The sequence below is a fragment of the Mandrillus leucophaeus genome, unplaced genomic scaffold (genome assembly GCF_000951045.1).
Source record: "Mandrillus leucophaeus isolate KB7577 unplaced genomic scaffold, Mleu.le_1.0 Scaffold154, whole genome shotgun sequence".
Lineage (NCBI taxonomy): Eukaryota > Metazoa > Chordata > Mammalia > Primates > Cercopithecidae > Mandrillus > Mandrillus leucophaeus.
The window spans coordinates 1,796,664-1,814,544 of NW_012101521.1; the positions used below are offsets into that span (position 1 = coordinate 1,796,664).

At 45.5% G+C, this 17,881-nt stretch overlaps 1 protein-coding gene across 1 annotated transcript in view; it reads left to right on the top strand.

Moving 5' to 3' along the window:
• The window catches only part of SEZ6L (seizure related 6 homolog (mouse)-like), a 95,584-nt gene that overhangs the window by 39,081 nt on the left and 38,622 nt on the right, over window positions 1-17,881 (top strand). Inside the window, exons 9-10 of the mRNA XM_011975344.1 lie at window positions 9,594-9,790; window positions 16,871-17,065. Coding sequence (XP_011830734.1) covers window positions 9,594-9,790; window positions 16,871-17,065 — 392 coding nt within the window. The remainder of the gene's footprint in view (window positions 1-9,593; window positions 9,791-16,870; window positions 17,066-17,881) is intronic.

Below are 17,881 nucleotides of genomic sequence, written 5' to 3' on the forward strand. Positions count from 1 at the left end.
GCTGGTCTGTGTCAGATTCTAATTTGCGTTCTATCCTCACCTCTTCCACTCTCTAGACCCCAGTGAAAGCAATGAGGGTCCCTTAGGCTGTTCTTATCCTTTTTGAGGAGGTACTACATTCACATGATTCAAAATTCAACGGTACAAAAGAGTCTACTGTGAAAATTGAGTTTCCCATCCTTCCCCAGCAAAGAGCCCCCCTCCCTGACTCTCCTCCCTAAATGCAATTACTTTCTTATGTATCTTTCCCCAGATCTTTCTAAATATTTCAAAAACCATAACAGAAACCTCTTATCTATCAAAATTAAGCCACCCAGACTAAGTAACTAGATTAACACTGATTTTATTGCAAACTCTGTTATACCTGATCAATAATAACCACGAACAAAACACAAAGAATATTTCTTACCAAGAAATGTAAAATGTTAGGGAGACAAAATCTTTTTAAAACAAGAAGTCTGGGCTGGGTGCGGTGGCTCAAGCCTGTATCCCAGCACTTTGGGAGGCCAAGGCAGGCAGATCACCTGAGGTCAGGAGTTTGAGACCAGCCCAGCCCAGCCAATGAAACCCTGCCTCCACCAAAAAGCACAAAAATTAGCTGGGCGTGGTGGCACGTGCCTGTAATCACAGCTACTTGGGAGGCTGAGGCAGGAGAATCGCTTAAACCCAGAGAGTGGGGGTTGCAATGAGCTGAGACCACACCACTGCACTCCAGCCTGGGTGACAGAGCAAGACTGTCTCAAAAATAATTTTTAATTTAATTTAAAAAAAAAGAAGTCTGTAATACAAAAATCACAGCTAGAAAGGATGAATAGCTTCTAGTGTTCTATAACACTGTAGGGTGACGACAGTTAACAATAATTGGTTGTATATTTTCAAATAGCTGGAAGAGAGGATTTTCAATGTTCCCGACACAAAGAAATGATTGATGTCTAAGGTGATAGATATGCTAACTACCCTGAATTGATTAGTACACATTTTACTACGTAATGAGATATCACTTTGTACCTAATAAATATGTACAATTATGTGTTAATTAAAAACTAGAAATAAATAAATTGGAAGCATTTTTTTAAAATGAAAAAAAATAGGAAGCTCATAGAGAGAAATATTACCTTAGTTGGGGAAAAAAGTTGGAAATCACAGGTTTAATCAAACCAAGATTAGCAGTGATATCATAAGAACACAACAGGCACACTAGGATTGGAGGGGTAGAAAGGGATGTTCTCATTCCACAGATTTTTTTTTTTTTTTTGAGACAGAGTCTCACTCTGTTGCCCAGGCTGGAGTGCAGTGGCGTGATCTCAGCTCACTGCAACCTCCACATCCCAGGTTCAAGCAATTCTCCTACCTCAGCCTCCCAAGTAGCTGGGACTACAAGCGCATGCTACCATGCCCAGTTTATTTTTATACTTTTTGTAGAGATGGGGTTTCACCATATTGGCCAAGCTGGTCTTGAACTCCTGACCTCAGGTGACCCACCAACCTTGGCCTCCCAAAGTGCTGGAATTACACGTGTGAGCCACCGTGCCCGGTCCAGATTTTTTGTTTGTTTGTTTGTTTTGTTTTTTGTTTTATTGTTGTTGGGCTTTTTTGTTTTTTTGTGTGTTGTTTTTTTGTTTTGTTTTGTTTTTTGAGACAGCATCTCACTGTGTCACCCATGCTGGAGTACAGTGGTGCAATCAAAGCTCACTGCAGCCTCAACCGCCAGTGCTCAAGTGATCTCCCCATCTCAGCCTCCCGAGTAGCTGGGACCACAGGCATATGCCACCGTGCCTGGCTAATGTTTTTATTTTTTATAGAAATGGGGGTTTCACTATGTTGCCCAGGCCGATCTTGAACTCCTGAACTCAAGTGATCCTCCAGTCTTGGCCTCCCAAAGCGCTGGGATCACAAGCATGAACCACTATGCCCGGCTATAATGAAGATTTTATATGTGGTTTTTAAATTCATGTTTTCTGATACAAGACTCAGTCGGGGCACACTTCTTGAAAACGTGTATATGTAGCTTTCATGGGCTGTTGTATAAAATTGTGGTTCAGATCTCAAGCTGTGGCATCAACAGACCTAGGTTTGAACCCTGACATTCCTGGTTGAGCCTCAGTTTCCCTATGTGCATAAAGGAGCAAGTCCTACTTTGTGAGGTTGTTTGAATGCTTGATACTTGGCGGACAGCACTGTTGTTATTCAAAAGCTAAATGTGGGTCCTGGGAAATGCTTTCTCAGCTATCCAATGGGACCGGTGTTTTCACTGCCCTGAGAAAGGGAGGAGTTAAAGGAAGCAGCCAGAAGTGGGAACACTAAATGGCATGTCCACAAATGGCTGCTCAGGACCTTGTAGGGGCCACAGAATGTGACCAGAGCAGGGTCATTTTGGGGAAGGAGAGGAGGTTAGACAAGCTGGACAAGCCGGTGGGTTGGCTTTGGAGTGGTCTCTCAGGCATGCAGGGTGTCAGGTGGCATCGGACTCGACTCTGGTGACCTGCATATCCAAGAAGAATGAAGGCATGACCAACAAGGAGCCCTAGAGGCAGGCGGGGCAGAAATCCCTTGGGGCAGCCTCCCTCCGATATCGAAGTTTTCAACTTAACCCCCCTGGGGAGCAAGTGCTGAAAGCAGCCAGGGCACTGGCTGAGAGAAGTCCCCTTCCCAAAGTTGGAGCAGGGAAGAGTCCAGTCGGGGTTAGGGTCCTAGGTAGGGGTTGGGGTCAAAGCCACAGTCCACTCTGTGCAAGAGCTGAGCCCAAAACCTGGCCCTATGCCCTGAGCTGGCACTGGTTCACCAGAGACACACACTCAGCATGGTGCTGAGCCCTAGGGCCTCGGGGAGCTCCTGATCTGCTGCAGACAAGCATCCCCAGACCAACGGAGCCCTGAGTGCTGACTGAGCTCCATAAGGAGGGTGATCACAAGGGCTGCAGCCCAGACCAGAAAGGGATGCTGAGGGCTCTGTGCAATAGTGAATCATGGAAGGCTGAAACTAAGGGGTGGGTAGGAGTTTCCCAGGTGGAGAATTCAGGGCACGGGGAAGGGAATGTGGAAAGTCCCAGAGGTCGCCAAGAGCATCGTGCTTTGGAAAGACTGGTGAGCAATGCAGTCTGGTCGGAGGTAAAATAATGCCTTGGAAGAGAGAGTCAGAAATAAGGCGGCAGGGATGGGGCAGGGAGTAATGCAAAAGATAGACCTACAGAGCCTTGAGACTAGGGTTAGAAGTTTACACTCTATCCTAAGATATTTTTTTTAATTGAGATGAAATTCATACAACATACAGTTAGTCATTTTAACATATACAACATATGTATCTATGTGTGTGGTACATTTACAATGTTGTGCAACCAACACTTTTATCTAGCGCCAAAACATTTCCATCACCCCAAAAACAAATTCCATACCAATTAAGCAATTGTTCCGCATACTTCTCCTCATCCCGTAACCCTTGATAACCACCCATCTGCCTTCTCTCTCTGTGGATTTCCCTATTCTGGATATTCCTTATAAATGGAGTCATTCAATAGGTGGCTTTTCATGGCTGGCTTCTTTCTCTGCGTGTCATGTTTCCGAGGTTCACCCGTGCTGCACGTGGGCCACTGCTGCATTCCCTTTTATGGCTGAATAATAACTCCACTGCACAAATAGACCGTATTTTGCTCATTCATTCATCTGTTGAGGGAACAGATCCGATTTACTTTCTGGAAAGATTCATCTGGCTGCTAAGGGGAGGAGTATCAGGGCCAGGTGAGGATGAGGTCAGGAAACCACCGAGGTGCTGTCCAACGGCCCAAGAGAAAGGTGTTGATGGTCTGAGCATAGCATGCAACAGTGACCAAGAAGACAGAGGTGGACTGTAGAGGGGGAGATGGGAGCTGAGGTCTTCCACCAGGAGCTCACGCTTTGTGCCTGTGGAAAGCCTTTCACTCTGGCACCTGAGAGGGGCCGGAGTGGGCAGGGTCTGGTCTTGAGAAGCTCTGTGGTCCTATGGGATTCTCCCAGAGGGGATCCTGCCACTCCCCATCACAGTCAGACCAAGCGTGCCTGCATCTCTCCATCTCCCCTTCATGCTGGAGTCAAACTGCCATCCCGCTTTCCCAGCGCCTCCTTGGATCGTATCTAGCTGACATCTCAATTCAGACCTCAGCGGAAAACCACGCTCTGCCCCGTGGCTCTCCCTGCAGTGAACTCAACACATTTTCATCTTGGTTGCTTACAATGGTCCGATTCCAGGGGCACGAAATGCACTTGGTAAATACATGGATGAGCAAGTGAAAATGAAGGCTTCTCTTTGCATTGAGGGGAAAAAACTAAATTGCCAGCCTCTGTGTACATAATTGGAACCAGTCTGTCAAAAAAGTAGATTCAGAAGAATGAGGCAGAGAGTAACTTGATTCTCCCAGTGACCCTTCAGGCACATCCTATATTATTTTTTTTTCCTCTGGGTGAAAGCTGCGTTTTCATAGGTCTTCTGGTCACAATAAGTGCAGTCCAGTCTGAAAATCGTATAACCCTAAGTATCATTCATTTTGAAACTTCATCCCTCCCGCCACAGTGCTCCTCTGGCAGGGAATTTTGCAGACAACAGGCAAGGGAGGTAAGGGAACAGGAGACCCTAGTTTGGCAACACTGTTATGTTACAGAATATATAGAATGCTGACTTTTTTGTCTTTTACAGGGTGTTCAATGTGGGAAAGTCTCCTAAGCCCAGCTGCTCTTAACTTTCCCCTTTGCTGGGGTTCTATCACCCTTTCAGTACAAGGCCACTTGTAAGGAGACCTACAGTTGGCTTCTGCCTGCAAAGTTCACAACTAGACCCAGAAAACATAGATCATATCCCTACTGTCATCAGCGATGGGATGCTCACTGTCAATACCCATTTTTATTCTCCTTGCTCTGCCCAGAGGCAGGCACGCAGCCCCAGTCTGATTTTATCATTTATCTTACTGAGCATCAAATCCAGCCACTGTTATCCAAGCCACAAAAGAAAGGCACCTGCCAAGTCACGAAGAGTTCCCTTGAAGCCCTCCTCACTAGACTTAATGTGAGGGTGATACACATTCTACCCTTCCTCCTATTATGCCCCACAGTGACCGCTCTCCTCAAGACAGTCCTTCTTGCCAACCTCCTCAATGGCCCAGTGCATTCTTCTCCTTCTCTTATATAAGCTAGAGGTGGGAAGAAGGGCTCAGACGGTAAGAGCTGCATCAATGGTAGTAGATGATGCCGTTGGTACTCTGTCTAAACCGTGCAATACTTGCCACCATGTGTCCATAATGACTTCCTACTGCAAGCCCCTGTCCACTTCTCCAGCCTTTCTCTGATGCCATGTGGTCACATGGGCAGGCCAGAAGTGTTAGCGACTCAACACAGCCAGGAGCAGCCCTCAGTCAATAAAGGATGGGAACTGGAGGATAAATACCCCAGCTCCTTCGCCCAATGGATGTGTTCTGCACCATCTCTAAATTTCCTGCAGGACTGAAGCCAAAATGCACAGTGAAACCTGCTCATCAATGCACTCTTCATTGAGTCCTTCCCTTCATCTTGTCTCACTTGCCCACCAGTGCTGCCTGGGATGGCCTCCCAGACAAGCCAAACTTCAAAAGACATTTGTATCTTTGCTTGATCTCTGCATCTGGAGAATCCAAATGCAATCAACAGCCAAGTATCTCTCTTTGGAAAGTGGGAATGCACTGCACCTATTGTCTTGTTCTTAGCTTAGGGAGCCACTGCTAAAATTTCAGGACAACAGGGTAAATTGCATTTAATAGTTTGTTGCACACAGTTTACAATGTGCATTTATGTAAGTCATGGTTTCTCAAGTTTAGCCCTATTGACATTTTGGACTAGATACTTTTTTGGGGTGAGGGGCCATCTTGTGCCCTGTAGTATGTTTAACAGCATCCCTGGCCTCCACTCACCCATGGTACTCACCCAGTTAGTAAAAATATGTTTCCAGACATTGCCAAATGTCACCTGTGAGGAAAACTGCCCCTAGTGGAGAACCACTGACATAAATCATCTGATGTCATTTGGCAGAAACAGAAATCCAAAGAAGGATGATGGTGATGATGATGATGATGACGATAGTGATGATGGTGATGGTAATGACGATGATGCCAAAAATGAAAGTGGAATATAACAACATAACATTCAAATGACCTCACCGAGCTTGCTCAGGTGCTAACGGTGAAGCTGGAATTTGAGTCCAGACCTTCTGCCTGCCTCACCTCATCCCCAGAGCTCATGACATAGACGAGGAATAGTAAGGCTGATTCACAGATAAGAAATTTCAGAAAAACCACATACCTTCCATGACAGTGACAAAGCTGAGAATCAAGCCAAAGCTTTATGATTTCCAAGCCAGTGTGCTTTTCCCAGCACATCGCTCCATCCTATTTTATGGAGAACAAAGAGTTGCCGTATGGTTTTAAAATGAAAGCTATCTACACCCTTGAAGATGCTGTTACTGCATTTTGTCATTGAAGTGAAAGAATAAAGCCAAGATGCGCATTGTCTGTAAACTGTTACCAGCGAATCAGCTGTGAAGTCGGCTTAAGGAATATATCTGCCATCTACCATGTTTCACACTAGTCTAATCCAGCACTTTCATGAACAATCGATGTTTTCATGGTACTTAGAGCTAAAGACGTCCTTCCCTACCATAGGTCCAAAGTTGACATCAGTCTCACTCTTTTCGCTGTCAAGTAGACTCTCTGGCAGGCTCTTTCATACCTTAGCATTTATTGAGCACCTACTGTGTGCAAGAAAAAAGTGGCAACTCCAGAATTTCAATATGGCAAAGGTTTAGGGGTTTCAATCTAGTTAAAAACTGTCAGGGGGTAGGAGGAGTCTGGGGCTTTGTCTGGAAGACATGTGTGCAAAGCAAGCAGATAGCTTTTATTTGAAGAAGACGTTTTGGGAGTAGCATAGGGGAAACTGATGAAAATTTGGGGGGCAATCAAAATCTCCCTAAGCCACCCCTTAGAGCAACTTTACATGAGGAACTATGGTGGAAGGTATTAGGGTGAATAAAATACAATCCCTGCTTCCCAGAAGCAAACTTTCAATACCTTTCTTTGTGTTTCTGTTGTTTCGTTCTGACTACCTGAAACACCAACACGGATAGTTGCCATCTCGCCTCCCTACTCCCAGACTAGCAGCAAACACCACCGTTGGCCATTGGATGAAGCTATCAGCAGGGAGGGCCACTGTCAGTCTGCATCAGTTTCGGGAACTCTGCTCAGGGCCATTTCCTGGAACACCTCTCCTCTGGCACTGAATTGCTCAGTCATGCAGTTCCTGTATAAAACCCTTCAGTGTCTCCCCATCTCCTGTAAGATGATGTCCAAATGTCGAAGCTTGGCAATTTAAGCCCTTCCTGGTCTAATCCCTGCAGAACTCTGCAGGCTCCTATGCCTATCCCCATACCCCAGGCACACTGACCACTGGGCAAATTCCTTTAGGAAACATGGTCTTACTCCTTTCTTCCCTCTGCCTTCTCCCTACCATTTATTGTTTTGTTTTGTTTTTTGTTTTGTTCTGTTTTGTGAGATGGGTTCTCGCTCTGTTGCCCAGGCTGGAATACAATGACACAATCATAGCTCACCGTAGCCTCAAACTTCTGGGTTCAAGCAGTCCTCCTGCCTCAGCCTTCTGAGAAGTTAGGACTACAGAGGTGCACCACCACACCAGAATTTTTTTTTTTTTTTTTTTTTTTGAGATGGGGTCTCGCTTCTCTGCCCATGCTGGAGTGCAGTGGCACAATCTCGGCTCACTGCAACCTCCACCTCCTGGGTTCAAGTGATTCTCCTGCCTCAGCCTCCCAAGTAGCTGGGACTACAGGCATCTGCCACCACACCTGGCTAATTTTTTTCTTTTGTTTTTTTTGTATTTTTAGTAGAGATGGGGTTTCACCATGTTGGCCAGGCTGGTTTTGATCTCTTGTCCTTGTGATCTGCCTGCCTTGGCCTCCCAAAATGCTGGGATTATAGGCATGAGCTACCATGCACGGACTTTCTTTTCTTTTCTTTTCCTTTTTTTTTTTTTTTTTTTTTTTTTTTTTTAGAGACAGGGTCTCTCTTTGTTGCCCAGAATGGTCTTCAACTCCTGGCCTCAAACAATCCTCCCACCTCAGCCTCCAAAAGTGCTGAGATTACAGGTGTAAGCCACTGCACCTGGACTCCCTACTCTCTGTTTATCTGCCTCGGGGTCTCCTACTCCTTCTTGAGGCTTCAGAGCAAGAAACATCACCTCCTCCAGGAAGGCTTCCAGGAAGCCCCCAATCTCAGTTTCTCCTTATTTTCTCTGTCCTTACTTTGATTATAACTCCTGCCACAATCCCTGGCTTACAAATCTAAATAGATCACTACTCTGAGACCCTTCTGAGTGCAGCACAGTGCCTGGCTCATAGTACATGCTCAAAAAAAAATTAATTAAGGAGAAGGAGACAAGAAAAGGAGAAAGACATGAGAGAGAGAAGATAGAGAGAGGGAAATAAGAAAAAAGGAAAGAAAGAAATATGAGTTTATATCTGTCCATGATGGATGAAGCCAAAGGTGAATTTTCTGGCATTCTTTCAATTAGAGATCAATTGTATCTAGCATGTCTAAGATGGCACGTGTTTCTGTGGTATATTGAAGTGATTTCTGGATTATTAACTGTCCATTGTGGTTTAATTATTTAGTGTCAAGGTACTTTCTTGCATTGGAGTCTTTGAAAATGTGTCATCCTTTAACGGTATGAATGGTGACAGGTTTGAGTACGTCTCATAAATAAGGTGCCTCCATCCCACCTCTGCCCTACCCCTTAAACATAATGGATAACTCAGTTGACTTTGAGGAATTTGTCCCATGATAAATGGAAAGATCTTTTCACCTTATATAAAGATGCAAGTTGTAATTAGCAAGCTGTCAGCATGTTCTGCATTGAAGAAGAATGAAAGATGCAGGTCATAGCCCCAGCCTGTAGCCTGGTGCCTAACACAGAGTTGTCATCTACGAAATGGTTGCCGATAATGGGAGTTTTGAAGGTGATTCTTCTTACAATGCAGCATTGGACTTTGCAATGAGTCCCATGCAGGCAAGACCATTGCATCAATGTGTCTTCAAAAACCCAATTGACGGCCGGACACGGTGGCTCATACCTGTAATCCTAGCACTTTGGGAGGCCGAGGTGGGCAGATTGCCTGAGCTCAGGAGTTCGAGACCAGCCTGGGCAACATGGTGAAATCCCATCTCTACAAAATACAAAAACAATTAGCCAGACATAGCAGCATGCACCTGTAGTCCCAGCTACTCAGGAGGCTGAGACAGGAGAATTGCTTGAACCTGGGAGGCGGAGGTTGCAGTGAGCTGAGATTGTGCCACCGCACTCTAGCCTGGGTGACAGAGTGAGACTCTGTCTCAAAAAAAATGACTTACAAATCTCTGTGTCACATTTGCAGTCTATGCCAATCTTACCCTCAGCCTGGGGGTAAGACAACTAGTCTAGGGCCTGACACATACACACTTAAGAAATTGTCTATTGCCTGAAAAAGTTAATCAAGGGCTTATTGAATTCCCATACTCTGTTTCACATGACTCTCCCTCTTCTCTGTCCTGCAAGCCTGAATCTGAGCAACAGTGACATCTTGACCATCTACGATGGCGACGAGGTCATGCCCCACATCTTGGGGCAGTACCTTGGGAACAGTGGCCCCCAGAAGCTGTACTCCTCCACGCCAGACTTAACCATCCAGTTCCATTCGGACCCTGCCGGCCTCATCTTTGGAAAGGGCCAGGGATTCATCATGAACTACATAGGTAGGTGTCTCATCTGGTCAATTTATTTTTTCTTTGTGTTTAGATGCAGGTTAAGGTGGTTTCCTCTAGGTTATTTGGCAATTTCGTACTACACTGATTTTTCATTGTGTTGGCACAGTCATGTTTAAGAGCCTGGGATCTCTAGTCATGAGGACCAGGGTTTGAGCCCCAGCACGGTCATCGAGGTCTGTGTGGCTTTGGGAAAGTTACTGAACCTCTCTGAGCCTTCTTTTTGTCATCTGTAAGATGGGAATAGTGATACCTATTCCACAAGGTTGATATCAAGATTTAGTAAACAGTGCCTCATAACTTATGTTTCATGTGTGGTCAGCTGAGAGCCTGTTGTCCTCATGTTTCATTTGTGGTCAGCTGAGATCTTATATCAACATACTTCCTAATTTCTTCCCAATTTGTGCAACTTCTCAAACACTGTCTTCGCCTTCTGGCCCGAACTGAAGCTCAGCTCTCCTCTAAGGCCTCTTCTTTTCCTGTAGCCTCGTTGAACAAGGACAGTCTTCCTCTCCCACTTCATGTACTCTAGGAGCTATAGATGCAAGAGGTGTCTTTCCTGATCCTCAACGTGGCCTCCAAACCGTGTCTCTCCCGCTCGTCCTAAAACAAACAAACAAAACAAAACAAACAACAACAACAAAAAACATGCTATCAAATTCAAGCTAAGCTCACACACTCCCATAACCCCTCCTGTGCTTTCATCCAATCACACCCTGTAACTCTCCCTCATTCATTATTGGCTCTATCCCCCACTCCTGTTCAACCTTTAAACACCAGAGGGTCCCAGGCTCCATCCTGGACTGTATCTTCTTTTCCGGCTAGACTCAGTCCCTCCATGCCCTCATCTGGTCCCATGGATTTAAACAGTACCAATATCCATTGACCGGTTCGTACTTACAACCTTGACCTTAAACTCCAAATCCATCTATCCAACTCCCTGCCAACTCCTCCCTTGCCTCCATCCAGTAGACATGTCAGATTTAACATGGCAAAACAGAATGATTTCTTCTCCTGCCCACCACCACCACCACTCAACTGCATCCCCTGCTGTCTGCCAATCCTAGGAAATGACACCACAGCTCTCCTGGTTTCTCAGGCTGCTTCCTCCTTCCTTGTCCCCATATCCAATCCATCCTCTCAACTCCACTGTTGCAATAGGTCTCAAATCCAAGCACGTGTCCCCATCTTTCTATGGTCACCACTCTAGTCCGAACTACCAACATTCCCAGATGTCAGAGGACTGGGACATCATGAAGTCCCACTCATCCCAGCCCCAGAAGAGCCTTGCACTAACAGAGGAACTGGTCCAGCCCTGTTGTGTCCCAGCAGAAGAAACCCTGGGCAAGCAAGGATGAAGGGTTTCTCATCAGGGGCAGAGCTGAGCTCCCATCCACGCTTCCTCATTCCCAGCTCCAAAGCTTCCTTCACCCCCAACATTTTGGGCAGCAGCGGAGAACCTGGGAGACACAGAGGGTAATTAAGACGTAGCATCCTTTGACATCCAGAAGAATGGGTGGGTGGTTGCACCCCAAGAATTTCAATGGGCAGGATTCGGCCAGTGATTAGGAAATGTGCTTGCACTTCCCAGGAATTCGATTGGCATCTTGATTTCCAGGATGGAGCAGAGAAAAGGAGAATTCATCCTACCCAGCCCTCTGCCACCACCACTACCACCAAAGACCCTGTGGTTGGAGCAAGATTCCATGTCTTTGGTTCTTTCTCCCCCTTCACTTAAAGAGTTGTCCATCTAGGCCGGGCGTGGTGGCTCACGCCTGTAATCCCAGCACTTTGGGAGGCTGAGGCGGGCAGATCACAAGGTCGGGAGATCAAGACCATCCTGGCTAATGCGGTGAAACCCTGCCTCTACTAAAAAAAAAATATATATATATAAGCTGGGCGTGGTGGCAGGCACCTGTAGTCCCAGCTACTCAGGAGGCTGAGGCAGGAGAATGGTGTGAACCTGGGAGGCAGAGGTTGCAATGAGCTGAGATTGTGCCACTGCACTCCTGCCTGGGCAACAGAGCGAGACTCTGTCTCAAAAAAAAAAAGAAAAAAGAAAAGGAAAGAAAAGAAAAAAAAAAAAAAAGAATTGTCCGTCTCTAACTAGGTTGGTGCAGAAGTGATTACGGTTTTTGGAGTTTTAATTTGCAAAAACTGCAATTACTTCTGCGCCAACCTAATAATATGAATTGTCCTCTGTACCAGCACTTGCACCTAAAAAACCAAGCTACCCCCTTGACCATGGGCTGTCTCAAGAAGCCTCATGCATGCCAAAGTACATTTCTTGTGTTTTTATTTCCATATGGTGAACATTTTTCATCCCTGCCTGCTACATGTCCTCCTCTCAGAGAGGCTAACACGAGTATTGATCTTCTTTTTTATGTTTCCCAGGGGCCTTTTTACCTTTGATTGTGCTGCTAAATATTTTCAGAATGTTATTGCTACAATTTTGTGTGGGTTCCCTGTTCTTTTCTGGGCAGTGCCCTGGGCTTCAGGGGATAACTCATGTTGGCTGTCCAGGCAATACACCCGCCAGACTCAGCTGCCTTTGGAGGAATCTCTGGTCTCCTGGCTCCTGTCTCTCTCCTTAGATGTCCTCTCCCTCTCCACTGAAAGATGAGGTCATGGTTTTGCTCATTTATCTCCCCTAGTGCCCAAGTCAGTATTTCAAACCTGCATTCAGCTTGATGTCAAAAAAAAAAAAAAAAAAAATCTGAGTCTGACTCTATCCAAGGCTGATCAAGGTTAACCAGAAAGTCTGGCCAGTGTTCACTTTCTTGAAGAAGAAGTGTTCTTGTTAATTGAAGTTGAAACTTTTTGTGATTTGTATGACAACTTACAGTCGGCAAGCACTTTAACATATATTATTTTATTTTATCTTCAAATGCATTATCTCCATTTTCCAGAGGATTTGGTTCATAAAAAAATCCCTTGACACCTCCTATTTGGTAGGCTCTGCATACCAGGATATAGAGATGAATAGAATATTCTCCCTACCCTTAAGGCATTAGTGGAAACGAGAAAGGCAGTCCCATTAATAGACAATATCAGGATCACAAGCTGATGCTGGGGAAGAGGCAGGCAAAGGATTGCAGAGAATGTTTTTCAAGGATACACAGCTTGGCTAGTTTGGGTAACAAAAAAAAGAGAGAACAGCTCTTGATTGTTATTCCTGTTAAAGAGACACACAGTTAATTTTACAAGAATGGCAAACAGACCGTTCTAGCTAATTGTGATGCCACTCAGTTGCTTACTACTTATGTTGAAGACCATGTTGAAAGAACTCCAAGGAGGTCATGCCTAAAGTCTATGGCAAAGAATGTCATGATTGATTAGTGATGCCTGCCATGGGCATGAGAAGGGTATTTGCCATTCTGGATCTAGATTTTACCATACACATATGTAACTCCCATTCAATGGATGCATCAGATGGTAGGGTCAGGGGTTCCTGTGGTCACTAGAGAATTCTGAAGCTCCTATATTGACCTAAATGCCTAAGCCCAGCTCTGGAAGGTGGCCAAAGTTTATCTGCTATGATTGCAATTAGAGTCTTCCACAGGAAGACTCTGGGCCTACATGGTTCTGGAATGTGAATTCTACCTCCCAGAATTCACCTTTGAACAGAGAGATGCAAAGACCCATTCACTGTTTCCTGTTCTTTGCCCACTGTCTATGGCCAAATGCATGGGATGGAAGGGATTAAGAAACAGAGGCGAGTAAGCAGTACTTTTTGAGAAGACTTTGGTTATTTGTTGTGTGTTTATTCCTCTGAGTCTAGGATAATAACTAAGCTCCATATTGTAAGCCAACTCCAATCAAATGACAGTGGCTCCCTGGAGTGCTGTTTTGAGGATTGGGAGGTTTCCGCCTGATTCAAACAAACAGAAGGCTGTGCTTGATTAGTGATGTCTGCCATGAGCATGAAATGGTAGATGGTGGTGTGTATTAAGTGCATTTGTGCATTTCTTTTGCACAAAAATTGGACCTTGGTGCTAATCTTGACCATGAGACTGAAACCATGACTTCACATCCCTGTATTTCTAGCGTCTAATAAGATGCTCATAATATCTCAGTCAAACAAACAAATGAATCCATCTAACACATCTTAGTGTTCACACAACATCATCATATCCTGCATGTTACTTAACTTTCACATTGCCCGTTGGAATAGGCAATGCAATAATTATTGACTCCACTCTGCAGATGAGAACAATGAGGCTTAGAGCAGTTAATGGGCATGACTGGAGTCACACCATTTCTTTAAAAAAGAAAGAAGACTAGAAAAGAAGTCTTCCAACTCCTAGGGCAGTTTTCTAATTCTTACTAAAGTTAACAAGGGCCCATGGGAACAGACCATTCCAGAACCTCCACTTAGGGTGTTTGGTAAAAAAATGCATGTTCCTGAACCAGTGTCTCTGCGGTACAGGCCCTGGAATCTGAAGAACAAGAAGGTTATAGGGCAGTTTTTTAATTCTTAGCAAAGTTAATAAGGGCCCATGGGGATGGACCATTCTAGAAACCTCTACTTAGGGTGCTTGGTAAAAATGCGTGTTCCTGAATCAGGGTCCCTGGGGTACAGGCCCCGGGATCTGAAGAACAGGAAGGTTAAGTGACTTAGCCAAGGCCACCCAGTTAGTAAACAGTGGGGACAAGATTTAAGCCAAGCTTCTTCTACATCGTGGCAGCAACTGAGAAATTACAAATACAGTGGGTGCCACCAAGGAGACAGGAGGTCCCACGGGAGCGTGAAGCCGTGGTGGCCCATATTGAAAAATCAGACAAACAAGCCTTTCTCCGTCTCAAAGCATTTGGCTCAAGGCAGACCACATTTCTGGTGTCTGCTCCCATTTCTCCCCTTTCATCCACAGTCTGAGCATCTGCAGCTGTGTCCCAAATCCAGGGCTTGGCTGATTTTTCAGAGGCCTAAAAATAGAGGCTCCTGTCCCCCCACCAAGCAATTCTCAAAGCTATTTTCTTACCCTTCTTCTTGCAGACACCCATGAGATCTCCTTTCCCCAAATAAAATCATGATGAAATCCCGGGAAAAGCCATTGCTTGGTTCTCAGAATGACTTTCCTGCAGACGGCGGAGGTGCTCTGCGTTCCCCAGAAGCACATAAGAACTGCAAATTAATTATACAACATAATTAGCTCGCTCCTCCAAATCTGTGCAGTGGGCACTTTGAAGCAAGAATAGTAATAGTTTTCCATGCATTGCTACCTTAGTAACAAGAGTTTGTAGGAGAAAAACAGAACAATTACAGAGAAAGACACAGTAATAAGCTGCGGGTAGCATTTTCTGGAGTATGCTTCATGTTCACTAATGATATGCAATTGGATTTGAAGAATATACCAACGGTTTATTTTTATTTATTTTTGTTCAAATTGGTTTTTTTTTTTTCTTTTCTTTTGAGACAGGGTCCCACTCTGTCACCCAGCCTGGAGTGCAGTGATGCCTTCATGGCTCACTGCAGTCTCAAACTCCTGGATTCAAGCAATCCTCCTGCCTCAGCCTCCTGAGTAGCTGGGACTACAGACACTTGCCATCATACCTGGCTCATTTTTTAGTTTTGTTATTGTTTTTGTAGAGATGAAGGGGTCTCCCTATATTGTCCAAACTGATCTCAAACTCCTGGGCTCAAGCAATCCTCCTGCCTTGGCTTCCCAAAGTGCTGAGATTACAGGCAGGAGCCACTGTGCCTAGCTTGTTTTTATTTTGATAGCTAATTATTTCTCTTAATGAATATTAAAAATGCATATATTACTTATTCACCAAACTCATGGATTTATAGGTATTCTTAGGATGAAGCTGAGCATATTAATCACCTATTGGTGTATCATAGATTATACCCCAAATTAGCAGTAAACGTTTATCATCTTGCAGTTTCTCTGGGTTAGAAATTCAGGAGTAGCATGAGTTGGATGGCTTTGCCCTGGGGTCTCTCATGAGGCTCCAGTCAAGATGCCAGCCAGAGCTGCAGTCATCTGAAGGCTTGATGAGCACTGGATGATGAACCTCCAAACGGCTCACACATGTGGCTGGCACGTCAATGCCAACTGTTGACAGAAGGCCTCAGTTTCTCTTCCTGTGGGTCTCTCTGGAGGGCTGCTTGAGCATCCTCACAATATGGCAGCTGCTTCTGCTGAAACGAGTGATTCAACAGAGAGCAAGGGGAGAACCTCAATGTGGTTATGACCTAACCTCGGAAGCCACCCAGGGCCACTTTTCCAATCCCCTATTCAGTGTTGGTGAGGACTACACAAGAGTGTAAATTCTGCCAGGTACAGTGGCTCATGCCTGTAATCTCAACATTTTGGGAGGCCCAGGCAGTAGGATTGCTTGAGCCCAAGGCTTCAAGACAAGCCCAGACAACATAGCAAGGCCTCATCTCTACAGAAAAATTTTTAAAAATTAGCCAGGCCGTGATGGTACATGACTGTCGTCCCAGCTACTTAGGAGGCGGAGGTGGGAGGATCACTTGAGCCCAGGAGTTTGAGGCTGTGGAGAGCTATGATCACACCCTCGCACTCTAGCCTGAGCAACAGAGACCCTGCCTGTAAAAATAACGATGATGACAATAATAATAATAATAAATGAAAAACAAAAATAAAATAAAAAACAAAAATAAAAAAAAAATTTTAGAAGAGTGTAAACCCTCGGAGGCAAGAGTCATCCAGTGACATCCGGTGAGCAGCGGCCACAGTGAGGCAGATGCCGTTATAATTACTCCCTCATGAAAGGTCAAGGAACCTGAGCTGCAGAGTCAAAAAGCGATTGTCTCCCCGTCACATCATTAGTAAGTGGCAGAGCTAGGATTCTGTCTGACTCGAAATCCTAGACTGGTTTTATCAAACCAAGACAATGTTCAGTGAGTTCAGTGGCCCCCAGAGAGAAGTAACCATAAAGCCTCACTATCGACGAGCTCTTGCCAGTTAAGTGATTTTGGAAGCGTGTTGCTCATTTCTAGAGGCTTTTTTTTCTCTTCGCTCATCCCTCTCGCCTTCATAAAAGGAGGTCCCAAGAATAAGACCGCTTCCCCCATCTAAGGCTGACGTTTCTCTTTTAAAGAGGTGTCAAGGAATGACTCCTGCTCAGATTTACCCGAGATCCAGAATGGCTGGAAAACCACTTCTCACACGGAGCTGGTGCGGGGAGCCAGAATCACCTACCAGTGTGACCCCGGCTACGACATCGTGGGCAGTGACACCCTCACCTGCCAGTGGGACCTCAGCTGGAGCAGCGACCCCCCATTTTGTGAGAAAAGTAAGAGTGGTCTTGTGTCCTTCCCCTAGGTCCCTGGGTGGCAAATCTCTTCTAGGAATCTTTTCTGCGTGGGTGCCGTGGAGCTGTTTAATGTAGAATCTGGACTCCCCCTACCCCACCAATTCACGAGCATTGCTCACAAATGTCATTTTATAACCGTCAGTGGGATCACAGACTCAGGTGCCTTCAGAAACCTGGCCCATAATGTAAACGAGTGAGATAAGCTGTGTGTGAGACATTAGGGAGTGGTGTGAACTCCAGTGAAGGGGAGTGTATGTAGCCTGGTGAAAAAGAACATTTGGCTGGGTGTAGTGGCTTGTGCCTGTAATCCTAGTGCTTTGGGAGGCTGAGGTGGGAGCATCATTTGAGCCCATGAGTTTCATAGCAGCCTGGGCAATACAGGGAGACGCCATCTCTAAAAAATACTAATAAACATAAAAATTAGCTAGGTGTGGGTGGGACATACCTGTAGTCCTAGCTACTCAGGAGGCTGAGACAGGAGGATTGCTGGAGCCCAGGATTTTGAGCTGTGATTATGCCTCTGCCCTTTAGCCTGGGTGACAGAGCAAAACCCTGTTGAGAGGGGTGGCAGGGAGAGAGAGAGAGAGAGAGAGAAGGAAGGGAGGGAGGGAGGGAGGGAGAGAGAGAGAGAAAGAAAGAAAGAGAGACTGAGATAGAAAGAGAGAAAAAGGGTGAAAGGGAGGAAGTGAGGAAGGGAAGAAGGGAGGAAGGGAGGAAAGGGAAGGGAAGGGAAGGAAGCGGAGGAAAGAGAAGGAAGGGGAGGAAATGGAAGGGAAGACAAGGGAAGCAAAGGGG